This window comes from Coenobita brevimanus, chromosome 66, assembly GCF_032717465.1.
Source record: "Coenobita brevimanus isolate Jiangsu-jjx chromosome 66, ASM3271746v2, whole genome shotgun sequence".
Classification (NCBI taxonomy): domain Eukaryota; kingdom Metazoa; phylum Arthropoda; class Malacostraca; order Decapoda; family Coenobitidae; genus Coenobita; species Coenobita brevimanus.
Genome location: NC_137019.1, coordinates 5,621,288 through 5,638,991, shown reverse-complemented (window position 1 = coordinate 5,638,991; position 17,704 = coordinate 5,621,288). Strand labels below are relative to the sequence as shown.

Genomic DNA, 17,704 nt, shown 5'->3' with positions numbered 1-17,704 from the left:
GTGGAGAGAATGGATAACAATAGAGCGGTGAAATAGGTATATCTGAGTGAATTTGAAGGAGGGAGGAGGCGAGGTAGGCCAAGGAGAAGGTGGAGAAATATGGTGGATGAGTATGTGAGGAAGAGAGGTTTGGAAGTCAGTGAGGCTAGGGAACTGACAAGAGATTGAACTGGCTGGATGAATGTTGTGAGGAGAAGTGCACGATCAGGGATTTGGCACCCCTTTTTAACGTGGCAGCGTCCGGATTGACTCAGTCGAATACTTTTATGTGAAGCTACAGAACATGGTGAATGTTTTTGGCATATCCGATAGAGCCAGGATTCCGGGGGCTTGAATGATGGGTGAATGGAAGTGTGGCCCATTGGATTGGGCAAACTTGGGCTGTCTGGACGTTGCTACTCCTCACCCTGCCCTAGGGTGGGAAAGGAGATCCAGATGATGATGATGACGACAAGAAAACAAAAATTTTCTTCTAAAATGATTGTTAAGAAGTAGGAATGGCAAAAATACATAGGTAAGAGATGAAAAAAATACAGAAACAAGAGCATTCCACCAGGTACAAATATATGTTTGTGGCTAAGGTGTGGAATGTAATAATGGGTATAGGTCTCCAAATCAACAAAGGACAAAAGTGCTGAGATACGAGGTGAAAAAGCACAGAAACAAGAGAGCATTCAGGATGGGAGGAGATTTGGAGACCTATACCCATTACTACATTCCACACTTTAGCCACAAACTTGTAGCTGGTGGAATGTAGTAATGGTAATAGGTCTCCAAATTTCCTCCCATCCTGAACACTCTCTGGTTTCTGTGCTTTTTTCGCCTCATATCTCAGCACTTTTGCCCTTTGCAGATTTGGAGACCTATACCCATTATTGTACTACATTCCACACCTTAACCACAAACATGTATTTGTAGCAGGTGGAATGCTCTTGTTTCTGTGCTTTTTTCATCTCTCATCTGTGTATTTTGCCATTCGTACTTCTTAACAAACATTGCAGAAAGGTTTTTGTAGTCTGGTTTATGATCATTTTGTGGAAACATAATTATGCATAAAGCAAGTGTTAGATTTGGATTGTTACATGCATAGCATGATTTCAGTACACATGTGCACATTCTACATGTACCACACTCTTAGGTCTGGCATCAAGCTGAGAGATTGAGAGATATAATTATAGGAGAAAACAGTGACAGATTACACTGCATTAATATGAGAGGACAATGACAATTTTTTTTTTTTTTTTCTATAATATTAATGAGTGGAGTAGAGAGTTCCAGGATGCCCTGCTCCCTATATCATCATCATCATTTGGACCTCCTTTCCCACCCTAGGGCAGGGTGAGGAGAAGCAGCATCCAGACAGCCAAAGTTTGCCCAGTTCAATTGGCCATGCGTCCATTCACTTATCATTCAAGCCCTCGAAATCTTTGCTCCATCAGATTGGCCCTCCAAAATTTCACCACATTCTGTAACTTCACAAATACCTATCTTATCGAGTCAATCCGAATGCTGTTGCTTTAAAAAGGGGTGCCAAATCTCTGGTTATGCACCTCTCTGCACAAAATTCGTCCAGCCAGCTCGGTCTCTTGTCAATCCCTTAGCCTCACCAACTTACCTCTCCTCCTCACATACTCATTCACCATATTCCTCCACCTTCTTCTTGGCCTGCCTAACCTCCTCCCTTCTTTAGATTTGCTCAGATATATCTTTTTCACCACTCTGTTGTCATCCATTCTCTCCACATGACCAAACCATCTCAGTACTGTTCACTCTTCGATTCTGGTGTCCACCAACTTCCTCACTCCACATCTTTCATAAATCACATTATTCCCTATCTTATTGACTCCCTGTACTCCACATACACTTCTCAGCAGTCCCATCTCCACTGCTCTTACTCTTGACTTTTCATTTTCATGCCACACCATAGTTTTACATCCGTATGTTAAAGTTGGCACTAGCATTCCTTCAGAGTAATTTGCATTCATTTTTCTTCCTAGGTCATCATTTACCCCCTTCTTTTTCCTCTTCACTTGTCTCTTTACATGCTTCTTGCTCTCAGTATACTGTAGTCAGTTCTTATTTCAACTGCACCCCTGTCATGTATCCACTCTAGCCACTTCATCCCCTTTTCCTCCACTGCTCTCTTAACCTCTTCATCCCACCATGCTGTCCCTTTTTCTTTGTTGTTACTCATGCCACACCACACACTGCTTTTGCATTCCTAACTAAGCAATCCCTATATGTATTCCATAGGCTGTCCAGATCCATTTTATTCCAGTTCGCTGATTCTTACTCCTTCCCAACTTTTGCCGTGGATTCATCTGCCATTTCTTTGATCCTCAGCTTCTCGACTTTGAGTCTCTCTCCCTGACTGCCCCTCTCTCTCTTGGTCCACCTCATTCTTCTCAGCTTGATCTTGCGTACCACAATCATATGATCTGACAAACCTCCACATCATCCTCTCACTGCCCTCGTATCAGCAACACTGCCCAGCATCGATTTCTCTACGAGCATGTAATCAGTCAGGCTCCTTTCAACACAATTGCCATTCTTTCTATACCATGTAAATGTATGTGCAGCTTTGTGTTTGAAATCATCATCATCATCATCATCCAGACCTCCTTTCCCACCCAAGGGCAGGGTGAGGAGTAGCAATGTCCAGACAGCCGAGAATTACAAATGCACAGCCTTCTTTCCTGACACATGTCCTTCAGTCGCTTCTCATTATCATTCTCTTCCTGTATACTGATTGATAATGAGAAGGTAACATGGTCTGTAGCACTATGTCACACTGTGGGCAAACACTAGATATTATGCATGTACGCATGCGTAACACCATGCAGGCATGCACATACGTGCGACGGAGAAGTATCCTGAAATTCATCACTTAGGCTTCGTCATGAAAGCCAGTAGAAAACTAGCCCCCCTCCCAGGACTGACTGGTATTCAAGGTAGCATTTAACCTGTTGTTAGCCTTCTACACTAAAGTAGAAAGCACTGTTGTCGAAAAGTAGAGATAAAGTTGAGACCCAGAGAATAATGCGGAAAGCTGTAGCTAGCTACGGTAGAGCGATGCTGTATAGACTGCTGTTGGCTTGTTGAACATAGCTCCATTGTTGCTGAAAGACTAAAACAAGGATGCCTTCTCATGAAAAAAAGCATTTTGGTACGCTCTTTAATGGCTGGCGAGCTGTAGCTAACTAATATTGTGCAGAATGGTGTACTTATGGACAGAAGTGGGCACCCGGTACACAAAAAGTACTATCAGTAACAATACCGGTACTTGCCTAAAATTGTAGTATCATTACTGGTACCGGTACAAAAAAAAAAGTACCGAGTACTGACTTGGTACTCAGTACATGAATATGAATCAAGTAAACTTGCTCAGTATTGATTTTTTTTTTTTTTTTTTTTTTTTTTTCCCCACACTGAGGACCCAGGGACCAGTCTTGTCAGAAGAGCCAGACCTGAGGAGAGATGAAAGATGTCTGACAACTGTCACAGTCACATTAACTATGGGGTGACTAAAGCACAAGGTTTTGCGACCATTCATTCGTTCGTTTGTTTAAAGATTTCCTACACCTGTAATGCAGGCCAGGCCATACATTAGCCCAGTCAGTGGAGTGTGGGCTGACTTAAAAAATAGTAAGGGGGAAGACAGGGTCTGGCTGTTTAGTCCTTTACTTTCAATACATAGATCGCTAAACTTTAACTGGCCACTGTAATTCACATTCTTATACACCTAGTTTAGTGTTTATCAAAATAAACACAATTGTATGACTACATCGTGTCATTACATGCACGATAATCTGATTAATAATTACACAGTGCACTTCAGTTTTCTACTGTTGCCCTTGAGGAAAATGAGTACTTCAATATTATAGTCACTGAGTCCCGCCTGTTTTGGTTTGAGCACATCCTTCCCCAATGAAAACAGACGTTCCACAGCAGCACTGGATGGTATTAGCATGTTATAAGTTGCAAATAAGTCTCTGAAAACCTTGGAAGGAAAACAGTCCTTGTTGATTTTATGTTTCTGGGGTTTCTCTAAAAATTCCTTTACTAGCTTTATCCCAGTCTCCCTTTTCTTCCTCCCTTTTACATAGAGGGGTTCGAAAAACTCTTCCTTAATGTCCTGCTCGTCATCATCATCAGTGGTGCTGCTCTCCACATCCTCTAGCTTGCTTTCCAGTAGTGACACCATCTTCTTCTCCATCCTCCTCCTCATTTTCTCTATGTCGTAGGAGGCAGACTCGGGTAACCATGCCAACCACGATAGCTTGAATTGGGGATGAAAGGCAGCAGCAAGCACGCAGTAACTGTCCTCAAAACGATGGCCGAACCTGCTTGTCACACCCCCAATCACAGCGTTCACTAGAGGCTAGCATACTGTGAGGTCGGTGCTTTCCTTCACCTCTTTTAATTTCTTGAGGCACATGGCCAGGGTCGGCAGCAGCACTCCCATGTAGGCCTTCTCCTCACCTTTTTTTATCACACAATGCGTGATTATAGATAAATAAAATGTACCAGCACCGAATACCAACAAAATATGCTTAAAAATATACCGTCAGTACCAATTTCAGTACATGATGAAAAATGTAGTGTCACTACTGCTACCGGTACTCGAATTGTAACTCAGTACTGTAACTCGGTACTTTTGTACCTTGGTACTGCCCACCTATGTTCATGGATGACCACAATGCGGTTTTCAGGCTGTAACTCGTGAACCATAGCCTGAATGCTTTTCTAAACATGAAAAGAAACATTTACACTTGACAACAAGCATTTTGGTGTATAGTACGCTCATGTATGCCTTTTTGTTTTGGAGTTATTACTGATGAAGAAGAAAAAAAGAAAGAAAAAGAAACAAAGAACAAAACTGATATTTTTGCTGTTTGATATTGCAGCTCCTACATAAGTTAGCAAGACTTTGCAAGTAGTTTTGCACTTGAATAGCGAAGGTCTTTTGGTTCATAAGTGTAGAACTAGGCTTTGTGACCATTTCATGCAATCGTTCTTATACCCTATGTACAGGACGCCATTTTGAACTTGCGCCATTCCCACTCACGGAGTGGCTACTTCACTCCGTAATAGCTGTAAGCATTTTTGTATAGGTTTATATTACACTCAATCCTCGTAAACCGCGGCAATTTGGGCTGGACCACTGCCCCGGTTTACAAAATCCGCGGTTTATAATTTATAACTCTTATGTGAAAAATTAGAGTCTGGACTTTGGCCAACCACCCCCAAAAGCACCCTACCTACACCTCTCTAGGCACCATCAAACACAAACATACAAATTTAGGAATATTCAGTGCATGTATTTAATAGAAATAAGCAATGTTAAGGGATCTCACCTTAATCCTATGACGATATTGCCTAAATGAATGAAGTGGGGTGGTGTTGGGAAGAACTTAGAACCTCTCAGCATGAGGTGGGGGTGCTCCCTCATGCTGTTCTCACTTCTCCAGCTCCTCAGCCTCCCTCAGGAAGCCCTCAAAGTCTGCCTCAGAGATGACTGATGCTTGATGATGATGGTTGTTGGATCGCGGTTATCAAATTGAATGCCGCAGTTTACGATTCTCCTCGGAAAAGGCCCACTTCGGTGCCTAGGTTTGCGATTTTCGTGACTTAACAGCGGTTTAAGGGTGCCGGCAGTCTGACAGCCACTTTGCCGCGGTTTACGAATCCGTGGTTTATAAACATGCGGTTTACGAGGATTGAGTGTATAGCTATAAGCATTTTTTAAGGGATTTATATTACAGCTGTAGTCATTTTAGTTGGATGGTGCTGAAGGAAAAGTTGTATGGAATTTTGTGGGAGTAGAATGATACTTTTTATTTTTATTTTTTTTTCTCTCCCACCAGATGTTAGATGTGCCCAAACCATTTCATGTGATTTTGTCATCAGCAGTAATGTATCTTTTTACTATTACCATTATGTTGATTATTTATTTTTTCCATCAGCCATACTATGGGTACAATAACCAGGAGGTTATTGACATGATCCGGTCGCGTCACCTCTTGCCTTGCCCTGAAGACTGTCCCCCTCGTATTTATGCTCTCATGGTGGAGTGCTGGCATGAGACTCCCAGTAGGAGGCCAACCTTCAGGTTAGTACACAGAAGCCTTTTAGGGTTGTTTTGTTAGAACAAACTAATAGGATTTATATTGGCTAAGTTAAAAGAAAAAATTGTAACAGCCCTCAGACATGTTTTTCATTAATATACTGTTCCTACTTATATGTTTATAACCTGATGCCTAAATCGTGGAAGGGGTGCCCACAAACAAATTACCTATGTGTCACTTAGTCTTCATCTTTCAGGTTATTCATCTTCAGCTCACCCCACGTCAGTCATATACCTCTCGGCCCTATCCCTCCATCTCATCCTCAGTTTCTGTATTTCCCTCTCCCCTTCCACCTTACTCCCATACACCTTCCTACTTAGTCTCTCATTCTCCATTCTCTCCATATGGCTAGATCATCTCAGTGTGCTTCTCTTAATGCTTTCTAGCACATCCACATCAAATCCACAGTGCTCTTCTACATTCTTGTTTGTCAGTTTGTTTCTCTATTTAACTCCATATGCTCCTCTCAGATTACTCATTTCCACATCTCATAACTTGTCCTCTTCCAGCAGAGTCCAAGCTTCACTTCCATACATTTGACTGTGGAACTCAGTACTGTCATGCTGCAATTTCCTTTCTTCCTTGCCCTCTTCCTTATTGCATATCATCGTACTCATTGAACCTGTAACCTTTGCTTCCAGCCGTACTTTTTAACTTTTTCATTTATGCACTTCATTGTCATCCGTATTCCAACTGCCATTCATTCTTGTCAATTGCTGTCTTCAGATGAGAATTTCTCTCCATTAGTTCCATACATGTAACTCCCACAGCATCCGCTGTCCACTTCATAGATTGTGGGTGCAGTGTCATAGTTAGTGGGCCACAATAGACTTGGGGTAAAGGCCACGCCCTAATTTTCAAACCTCCTTGACTTAGAATCTGGTAACAAAAAACAGACTCACATTACCGTAACTGATAGTAATGGAAAACAGTACATATAGGTGTCCTCCACACATGCTCCATCCACCAAGATATACCTTTCAGTTTTCTGTCCTTCACATCCAATATATTTGTCTCAGACAAATTTCCCTAAAAATTATCAGGTGACTTGGAAATCTTAATTTCTTCCAGATGCATATACTGTACCTTCAATAGTCAGATAGTGAGTTTGCTGTACAGTGTTAGTTATACTGTATAGGCTAGAAAAGTCATCATCATCATTCATCATCATATTGCCTCTTTCTCCCACTTGCAGGTGGGGTGAGGTAGGGTACAGAAAACCAGTGAATTAGGCCGTACTTGATTTCGTTTACCATTTATGCTCCTGGAATCCTGCTCCACCTAATAGACACATGTATTCCTCATATAGTCTCACATTTACCTATCAGACCAAGTCAATCCAACAGCTGTCAGCTTAAAAAAAAGGTGCTAAATCCTGCCATGCACCCCTCCATAGAAAATAATCCAGCCACCGTGATCCTTTTTCAGTTCCTTAGCCACATCAGCTTCCACCTTTCTCCTTCACACACTTTCATTTACCATATTGGTATCCATCCTCTACCATATCTTCCCACTGTGTCAGTCATTATTACCTTCACACATTGTAAATTACCTAAAAATTTAGGACTGTTTAAGGATTTCAAATACATACTTTCGAGGAACAAGCAATAATTTGATTCTTAGCACATTGTGTTGCTGTTATTGTTGCCCAAGACTCCTTTAGATGTAAACCTAGTAGGTTGCATATTGAAGTTACTCTTCTCCTGCAGCTTGCTATCCTCCTTTTGGTGTATAGAAGGGGAGTTAAGCGATGTGTGTGTAGCTGACTTCCCTGTTGTATTAGTGCCAAAATATTAAGGCATCCTTCTCCACTATTGTGTAAAAGCACCAACAGTAATGGTAACAGCTTTTCCATTCCCGTTCCCAGAGAGATCCATGGGCGGCTGCGGTCATGGCAAGGGCTGGACAACGGTGGGTTGGTGGGAACTCTGAGTGGCAGTGTGTCAGGCCACTCTGGTTCCCAACATTCCAGCACTGGGCCCTCCAACAACACCGGCTCTACCAATCTTTCCTCCAACACACATCCGCCTCATCTTCACCGCCCCCCCTTCAACCCAGCAGGACCCCACTTTCCTCCTCCAGGACCCCCACACTCCCCAGCATATTCAGCACCATACCAGCCAGTTCCTCCACCAGGCATGATACCAGCATTGTATCCAAGGCTGAATGCACCTTTGGGCCATCCACAAACAGTTTATCTTGCCCAAAGAAGCAATGTCATGGGTGGGTCCCCAGTCACTGTGAGAGTTGCACAACCACAGTCCTTGAATGTGGGAACAGAAACTCAGTTAGCGAACCTCTAAATGCTTATGTGCCATCGACATGTGGTCAAGAACAAACTGCATCATGAGCGTTTGTGAATCTCACTGCATTTCCAGTATGATGTTAGTAAATGTTGAGAGTCTTACAATACTCTAGAAACTAACAGTGTTGAATCTGGATGCTTTGGAAGCAAGTACAGTAATGTGATAGCTGTAGGACTTCCAAAGCTGTTGCAATAATGTTTTCATTTTTTGAGTGTTTCATAGCTGTAGGGACGTGACTATCAAGAAACTTGTGCACTCTCAAAACTAATGATCAGATTGTGTTGGAAAGTAACTAAAAGGAATTCCGATCAGTGAGAATATGTACACACAAAAAGTATTAAGTTGTATGTGAAATATTGCTCCATTTCTTGAAGTACTGTATACTGTAGTACCGTATCCAGAGTTTCTGTGTCCCTCTTGGGAACATAAAGCCAAGATATGCACAAGAAAAATCATTATGTGCAGTGTACAGTGAATTTATTGTAGATGAAAAATATGGTGTATCTTGAAAAATTCTACAGTTAACTGCTGTTCTATATGAAGTGAAATGTTGAAGATATTTTTTATTATTGGCAAGATGTGACAATATGAATTATTGGAAGAAATTGCTGCATATCTTGTGTTAGCGTGGGATGTACTGCATTAAAAAAGGTCACCATTTTTATGCCTAGCACAAATGTGACGAGCTTTATCAAATAACTTATTTTTGATGCCCATGCTATTGCCATATGCACTTTGCTTGACATTGTTGTCATGAAGTCAACATATTTGCTTATATGCAGTAAGTGTTAATGTGATATTTTTCTCACTTTACCTTGTTTTAGCTAATTTAACAGAAAGTATATGAATTCTTGGTAAAGTTACAAATGGATATGAGTGACTTGTGGTCCCTCCATATTAATGTGCTGATTACAAAATTTTCTGCATTTAACCCCAGCTGTGACCTCTTAGCCCAATATATCTAATGAAGATAGATACAGTATGATATTGCCAACCAGTTATTCTACAAAGAAATAGTCACACAATAGGACAGAGAGAAAAGGTTGAGCAGTGTGTTCCACTTGTTTACTTTCTTGCTTTTATATACTGTACTGTAGAGATAGTATGAATGTTGAGTCTGAATTACCGGTATTTTGAAGTGCACAAAAGCTAGTTGAACATTGCTATATTAACAGTGAAGTGCAAATAATTTATGTGATTATGATATACAGTATAGGGAATTGATGCAAATTAGTTAATTTCTACTCGATCAGCTTATGGAATAAAGCAGGGCATTCCAGTCACATAGATTATATCACAGAGTTTTCATCTCCAGACTGTTGTGATAGCCTTCTTTTGCCATAGTCAGCATTGTGGCATATAACTACATCCGTTATATATGTGGTATGTTTGTCATATAAACTGTTATTTAAAGAATTTTGCAAGTACATATAGAATTGTATTTCACAAGCCTTCCTTATAATTAGTGAAAAAGTTCACCAATGAATTTAGATTTGTTTAAATCATGAGATGTATATTAAGTTTTAGAAATTAATCAAGATAACTATTATGCTAGTAAGGCCAAATGAGCCAATGAAGGCAGGGCAACATTTATGGAGGAGAATCAACAGATGTGGTTAATACAATCAGTTTCCAGTGCTGTATCTCTTATACAGTTCATGATGTGATTATTTTGTAGTGTGAGAGTTCTGAGTGCTGTGAATTTTCTTGTCTCACTTTTTCTCTCTGTCTGCCAACTTCAGTTGCCTGTGGTAAAGATAGTGAGGAACTGACCTCTTGCCTGATGAATACCACCAAATAGCAACAGTGGAACTTAAAGCTATAGAACTTACATCTCATTATGAATGAGAATTCAGAATACTGGTAGCCCTGTTGTATTTATGGTTTATTAGGTACAGTGCTTTAATTTGTTGTTGAGTGTGGTTTGTGAAGTTTGAAGAAGCTAATAGAAAGCATGAAACAGGTATTATACTTCAAATCCAATATCCAATCCTTTATTGCTCCAACAGGAGCATAGGGGTCTGGGGTTAGGTTACTTAGTCCAGACTTTTAAGGTGAGGGTGGCAAATTACTAGCCACTAAGTGGCATTATGTTTGCAGTAAACCTGATCCTTACTCAGGACTTGAACCTGTATAAGCCTCCTCTAGCTGGAGCATCATAACCCACAAACCACCAGGCATGGGTTCAGTTATCACATAACATATGCTTGCTTACTCATGTTGCTGCCTAACTTGGAAGGTACCCGGACATTTATTCTGAATTATCGTACCGTACTTAAACCCATTCATCCTGAGGACTGTCTGTAAGGGAAAACTGTCAGACAGTAACAAAGAATAGAATAGGAGCAAGTGATGAATGCTGCTCATAATTATGAGTGCTATCCAAAATTTTCCGGACTAATGCTATGTAAAACTGAAAACTCACTGTAGCCCCTATTGGCCGTCATCACCCTTGTAGTAGTTTCCCAGCGCATTGATACACCGGTCCCAGTGCTTGCTCCATTGCTTGAACACTCCCTGAAAGTCCCTTTTGATGAATGTTGAGCACCAGTGGCTATTCTTTCTAGATGTCCATGGTGGTAGCAAAACGATGCCCTTTCAGCTTGATCTTCATTTTTGGGAACAGAAAGAAGTCACACAGGGCCAAATCTGGTGAGTGAGGAGGGGGGGGGGGAGACATTAGCCATGTTGTTCTTGGCCAAGAACTGCTGGGTGTTGGGCGTATTGTGAGCCGGAATGTTGTCATGGTGAAGCAGCCAGTTGTTGTCTCACCAGAGGTCGGGGCATTGCCTTCTGGCATCTTCACATAGTCACCCCAAAACGTCACAGTAAAAGTTGAAATTGACAGTTTGGCCAGCTGGGACGAATTCTTTGTGGACAATCCCCTTGATGTCAAAGAAAATGATCAGCATGCTCTTGACATTGCTTTTCTCCTGTCTGGCCTTTTTGGGTCTTGGTGAGGCTGTCTGACCAAGAGACTGCTCACCAAACACTTGTTGAATCATTGCCAAGGTCTTTGTTGCACTTTTCCCGAGATTTGCACAAAATTTGATGCAAATTTCCTGTTCCTTTTTTATATTCATCTCGAAAATCACCTGATGATGTGCACAACAGAAAACAAACGAATGTCATTAATCCCCACGTCCACGTAGCTCCGCTTCGCATGGCACACTGACTTACAGTGCATTTTAGTACTGCCACTTTAGAAGTGCTTTGTGCCACTACAACCCATTTAAGAGTCGTGATCTCAGTCCAAAGAATTTTGGATAGCACCTCTTATGTTCTGTTGACTAAATTAAGGAATTGTTCTCTCATTTTGGCAACCAGATAGCAAAGTTATCATAAAAAATTGCAAATTGTTTGGAACTTGAGGTGTAAGATGTAAGCCTGTTTTTTTTAGTCATAAGTTCCCAGTTCCTAATTGGTGGTACACATGAAAGTCAGGAGTCATTGTCCTATGCTGTACAAGGTATCAAGTCACATGATGCTGCATTTTCTATTATGTTAAAACTACCAGACTTTTTAAGTGTTTAACTATTATATTGAAGTCATTGTGAACATTATAAATCTTGGCAAGTAAGACCAGTAGGTGCTGCAGAATCCCATGAATATTGGCTTTAATGCGTGAATGCATAATAGGAATTTAGCCTGAAAATTTATGGATCAGAAACTTATTGGTTTTATATATATATATATGTATGATAGAATCATTGGAATTAGTTTGTAAATGGAATGTAAGGAAAATGTTATAGGTAACCACTATAATTTTTTTTTATTATCAGTCATGTAAGTCATCTGACTGGTCTTAAGATCTTTATTAATAATTTAAGAAAGTGTAAATAGTTCTGTAGATTATGCTATTTATAATCATAACCAATCATTTTTAAGAATACCACAAAAGTCATTTTGTACATGCAAGCATGTGGTAAATATACAAGACAATGATACTGTACTTACTTTTCTTTCTTTTCCATGTTAATTTTTAGTAACTAGTGTATGGATAAGTACAAGTTTAGAAATTAAGGGTGCACACATCATTTTTAGGCAGAAAACTCAGCCATGAGTACACAGTTGAAGCCCAAGCATAGAGTGCAGTTCTTCTCACCTTTACTTGGTCAAGACTTTTGTCATTTTGCAGCTTATTTCACGTAGCTCTGTAGCAGAAAAAGACATTGCTATGTCTCTACATCCTTTTCACAGCACTTGGTGATTAGCTTTATTTTGTTACACCTCAGCATTCAGTATCGGGAGATGGCAATTTTACATACATACATCATATATCATCCAATCATGTGTTGCCCCATGAAGAGCGTAGAAGCCTGGGGCTAGGCAAGTTGGTCCTGACATTTAAGATGAGAGTGACCAGCCTCACTCATCCCTGAGTGGCATTACATGAGCAATAAACCCCAACCACCCCTTGGATATAAACCTGCACAGGCTCAATCCGATTGGAGCACCATAATTACCCACTAAACCACCAGGCTCCATAATTTGGTTATATGGTTACCACCCAGCGTAGTAAATTATTTACTGGTGTACAGGAAACCATTTGGCTTGTCACTCAGTGTAGAGTCACCCATAGGCAGAAGGAAGAGGAAAGAATGAAGGAAATAAAGACAAAGTGAAGTGAGTACTGTATAAGTCTTATTGCACATTGTTTTCCCTCAATACAACAGGTTGATGTCATTATCCCATGATGTTCTTGAGTATTTTCTCTTTATGGGACAGATCTTGTAGCATGCAGGAAGATCAGAGTGGGCCTTTATGCTGTGCACGGATGTTGTTCATTAGCACTGTTGCCCTCATGTAATTTAAAGATTCTTGATCTAGTGCATTAAGGCACTCCAGCTAGATGTGGCCCACAAGGATCTAATTCCAAGGGATAGTTGGGGTTTATTACTCATGTAATGTCATGAAGAGGTGAGCAACTAGTCCCCTTTGCCTTAAGTGTTTGAACTGAATAATGTACCGTAGAACTGTGGTAGGTTATGGTGACTATCATCCACTCACTTGATGTAGCACAGCCTAATTCTTCCTTCACCGTTATTATTGTTTTTCTGTGTCTGCCCTCCTCCCTTCTTATTGTTCCCATCTTTTCTCTTACTTTTAATTACTCTTCTTTCCTTTTCAGGTGGTTTTACATTAAGTGACATGCCTAATGGTTTCCTGTTAGCCAGGAAACCATTTACAATGCTGGATGGTGACCATATAACCAACCTATTCCTGTTCCCTATTTGTCGACAAGTGGGCTGGCGGAGGGTTAGTCTATCTATCTACAGTATTTATCTATTGCCAGACACCTTAATCCCATACGGGGTGGCCACAAACAAATTGCCTCCACGCAGCCCTGTACCCCACAATTTCACTGCCCTTCTCCCAACTCACACCCCCCTCTCTCATATACCTCTCCACTCCATCCCTCCATCTCATCCCTGGCCTCTCCCTCCCTCTCTCCTCCTCCACCTCACTCACATACACTCTCCTCATCAGTCTCTCACTCTCCATCCTCTCCACGTGGGCAAACCACCTCATTGTATTTCTCCTAACGCTTCCTATCGCATCCACATCCACACCACAACGCTCCTTTACATCCTCATTTGTCAGTCTGTCTCTCCATGTGACTCCACAGGCTCCTTTCAAAATAACTCATTTCCACTGCTGTCACTCTTGACTTGTGTCCCTCCAACAACGTCCAAGCTTCACTTCCATACGTTAGAGTTGGTATCACAATACTGTCATGTAGTAACTTTTTCACTTCCATGCTCACTTCCCTGTTTCTCGTCACTGCTTTCAAGGAACCAGCAACATCTCTTCCTTGTTGTACCCTTTCAAGTACTTCACCCTCCAAACTTCCATCCTTACTCATCACATTACCCAAGTGCCCCCCCCCCCCATAAAACCAGCTCGTAGTCAAAGAGACACCCTTTATAGGATTATGGCATCTGGTTATAGAGAGATAGGTAAGTAGAACCAGGCTCCTGCTCATCTGATGGGGCAATACTGGTCTGGGTGATGAGTGAATGGATGAATGGTGTCAGTCTAGAGCAAATAGCAATAAAAGTTGCTTAACATTAGCTCAGTGTCACAGATAGTAAGACCTTTCTTGTGGGTAGAATTCTCGAACTTGTTGCTTCTTCCCATTAACAAGGGAAATGAACCTTGGAATAGCAATTCTGGGAATATATACTGTCCTGTTTCAAGGGTATTGAGGAAGCATCTGTTGAACAAGGTTGGACCACATAAGTGCAAAACACCACCACAAATGGTATGTTCCACCCCCCCCTCAAACTACCACTTGCAGCCACTCTACTGGAAACCTTTTTGTTTCCAATCAACATCTCTGCCCATTACTTCAGCTCTCTTCAAGTACAGTACTGTATACAACTAATTCTGTATGGCAGTGTTAGTTTTTTATCTTCAGTTTGTACACTACAGAGAATTAAAAATTAAGTGCACCACAGAGGGGTGCTGCTGAGGGATGCCCTCCTGTGGTGGCACATTATACAAACATCCCTCGACTCCTTCCCTATCCTTTTCTAGGAGGTTGGTGGACTGTGGGAGAAGACAAGTTCAGCCTGGAGTCAGTTGGTTCACATTCAAATGAGCTTGGGGTTGGATCAACAACAAGAACAACAACACAGAGAGATAACTTGTGTAATAGTGCTATGACACTGATGGCACTCTTGTGAAGCAGCATAATAGTTAGATTTTTCAGTTCTGATGTAATATTTTAAACAGTGTTGCTAGTTTTTATTTACTGCCTTATCCCATTATCCTAACAAAATGTTCAGTATGTCTTCTGTTATAATTTTGGAGAGCACCGTGTCCACCATTTCGTCATTGTGAAAAGACCCTGGTCATGAAACTGACTAAAATTTTATTTGTACTTTGTTTATTTTTGTTGTTCATTGCCTCTGTTCCAGTCTCACATGTAGTACAGTAAAACCTCGATGTAACGGACTTCAGTCGACTGGAATTCGCTTTTATCGGAATCGAGGAGCTACCGGATTAAATTCCTATATATCAGAAAAAGTCTGATAAAGCCAGAAGCAGTGCGGACTGCCTGACTACTTCACCTATGTTCACCACAAGAAGGTAACTAAAAGACGTGATTATACTGGTTTACCGGGAAAAAAAAAAATCTGAGGCTAGCATGTGAATAGGTGTTTTTGACTAATTTTGATATGCTTAATTCAAATTTCTAAACAGTTTTGCTCTGTCACCTATAGTTTTTTTGTTTTCACATATTCCTTTTTTTATTATAATGCATACATTTATAATATAATGAGTTTATTTCATATATTAAAATGGCATATTACAGAATGAAACAAAACAGACACAGAACACTGACAGAACTAAATATTACCATTACTTGGATATAAGCATATATACACACCATAGTACTACAGACAGTCAGAAGTGAGTTTTTTTTTTTGGACGATCTGGTATACTTTGCCTCCGGGATGTCGTGCAGGAGCATCCAGCAGAAGTCCCCCATCATGCTGGGGTTCCACTTGCTTTGGTAGTTGCTCTCCATCTTAGTAATATCTTGGTGGAACCTTTCCCCATGTTCGTCACTTACTGCTCCAAGGTTTTGGGGGAAGAAGTTGAGGTGGGAGTGGAAAAAGTGAATCTTGAGAGACATTTGGCACCTCATATCCTGATAAGCCTGCAACAACTTCTCGACATCCTCTTGGTAATCTAGTGCCCGTGTGTTACCAAGGAAGCCATGGCAGACTACCTTAAATGTTTCCCATGCTCTCAATTCCTTCAAGGTGAGCTTCCCCTCGAATACCTCATCCTTCAGCACCTCCCGAATCTGAGGTCCAATGAAGATGCCCTCCTTGGGCTTAGCAGAACTGTGAGCTGGGAACAGAGTGCACAGGTGTTGGAAGGCAACGCCATCCTTGTCCATGGCCTTCACGAAATTCTTCATAAGGCCAAGCTTGATATGAAGAGAGGGAAGAAGCATCTTGTTCTTGTCCACTAGAGGATTTTCTTGGGCACTGTGTTTCCCAGGCATGAAAGTGCTCCTAAACCCCCAGTCCTTCTGCGTGTAGTGCTTGACATGTTTGAGCTTGTTGTGGCACGGGTTTTAAACCAAGTCTCAAAAAAATAGGATGGTAAATGGATTTTTGGTGAATATTTTGGGTCTAGACCTATATGTATACATGTACATACATGTATACACATATATCTAAAAAACTAGTGGTGATGAGTGAAAACGGATTTCAAATCTGAAATCAGCACCCCAAAATTAGGTTAGAACACCTAATTTCATGCTTGCCTCAAATTTTTTGTAAACCAGTGTTATCAGTGTACAGTACAGTTTTATTATACATATTATACCATTTCATTACTGTAGTGACGATATAATACAGTACAGTACTGCAATGGTAGTGAAAGCAGTTTAAAAACCGTTGGTGCGATCCGGACTAATGTCTAATACATTGGAAAAAGTCCGGGTTAGCAGGGGGAAGTCATGATGTCGCTTTTATCAGAATTTCACATTTTTCGGAATGGCTTAGGCCCCAATTAGTCCGTTATAGAGTGGTCTTGCCATATTTAGTTTCTGTCGGACTTTTTTTTTTTTCCTGTTTATTTCTTCCTTCGTTCCTTAAACATTCTTCAGTTTTGTTCTTGTTAAACTCTTGAATATCTTTATTCATCTTTCTTTTGATTCCTTTTTTTTTTTTTTAAATCCACTGCTGTTATATGATGTCTTCTTGTCCAAATAATCACATTCCCTCTTCTTTGGAGATCCCTCCTACTTCAAGTGTTGCTTCCTTGACTGCTCTATTAGTGCTAATACATCTTGTTTCTAATGGAGGTGGTGGCTGGAAGTTTTTCTGTTATACTCTTATACAGTGCCACCAATGGCATAGGGTGGTCTCCTCTGGCTGCATTGATTTGGACTATCATAATTTATTTCTTCCTTCATTTAATAAATTTTCTCTAATTTTGTTCATGTTAAACTTTTGAATATATTTATTCATCTTACTTTTTATTTTTTTATTTTTTATTCCACTCCTGTCGTATGATGTTTACTTGTCCAAATGATCACATTCCCTCTTATTTGGAGATCCCTCCTACTTCAGTGTTGTCTCCTTGACTGTTCTGATAGATCTTCTGTGCCATATTTGTAATGGAGGTGGTGGCTGGAAGTTTTTCTGTTATATACTGTACAGTGCTGCCAAAGGCATAGGATGGTCTCCTCTGGCTGCACTGATTTGGACTATCATAACTTATCCTTGAGCTCTCTCATGATGT

General features: G+C 40.7%; 1 protein-coding gene across 1 annotated transcript in view; it reads left to right on the top strand.

Moving 5' to 3' along the window:
- The window catches only part of LOC145405265 (tyrosine-protein kinase transmembrane receptor Ror-like), a 61,445-nt gene extending 51,655 nt beyond the window's left edge, over window positions 1–9,790 (top strand). Inside the window, exons 16-17 of the mRNA XM_080276681.1 lie at window positions 5,967–6,112; window positions 7,996–9,790. Coding sequence (XP_080132807.1) covers window positions 5,967–6,112; window positions 7,996–8,431 — 582 coding nt within the window. The 3' untranslated portion in view covers window positions 8,432–9,790. The remainder of the gene's footprint in view (window positions 1–5,966; window positions 6,113–7,995) is intronic.
- The last annotated feature ends 7,914 nt before the right edge of the window (window positions 9,791–17,704 follow it).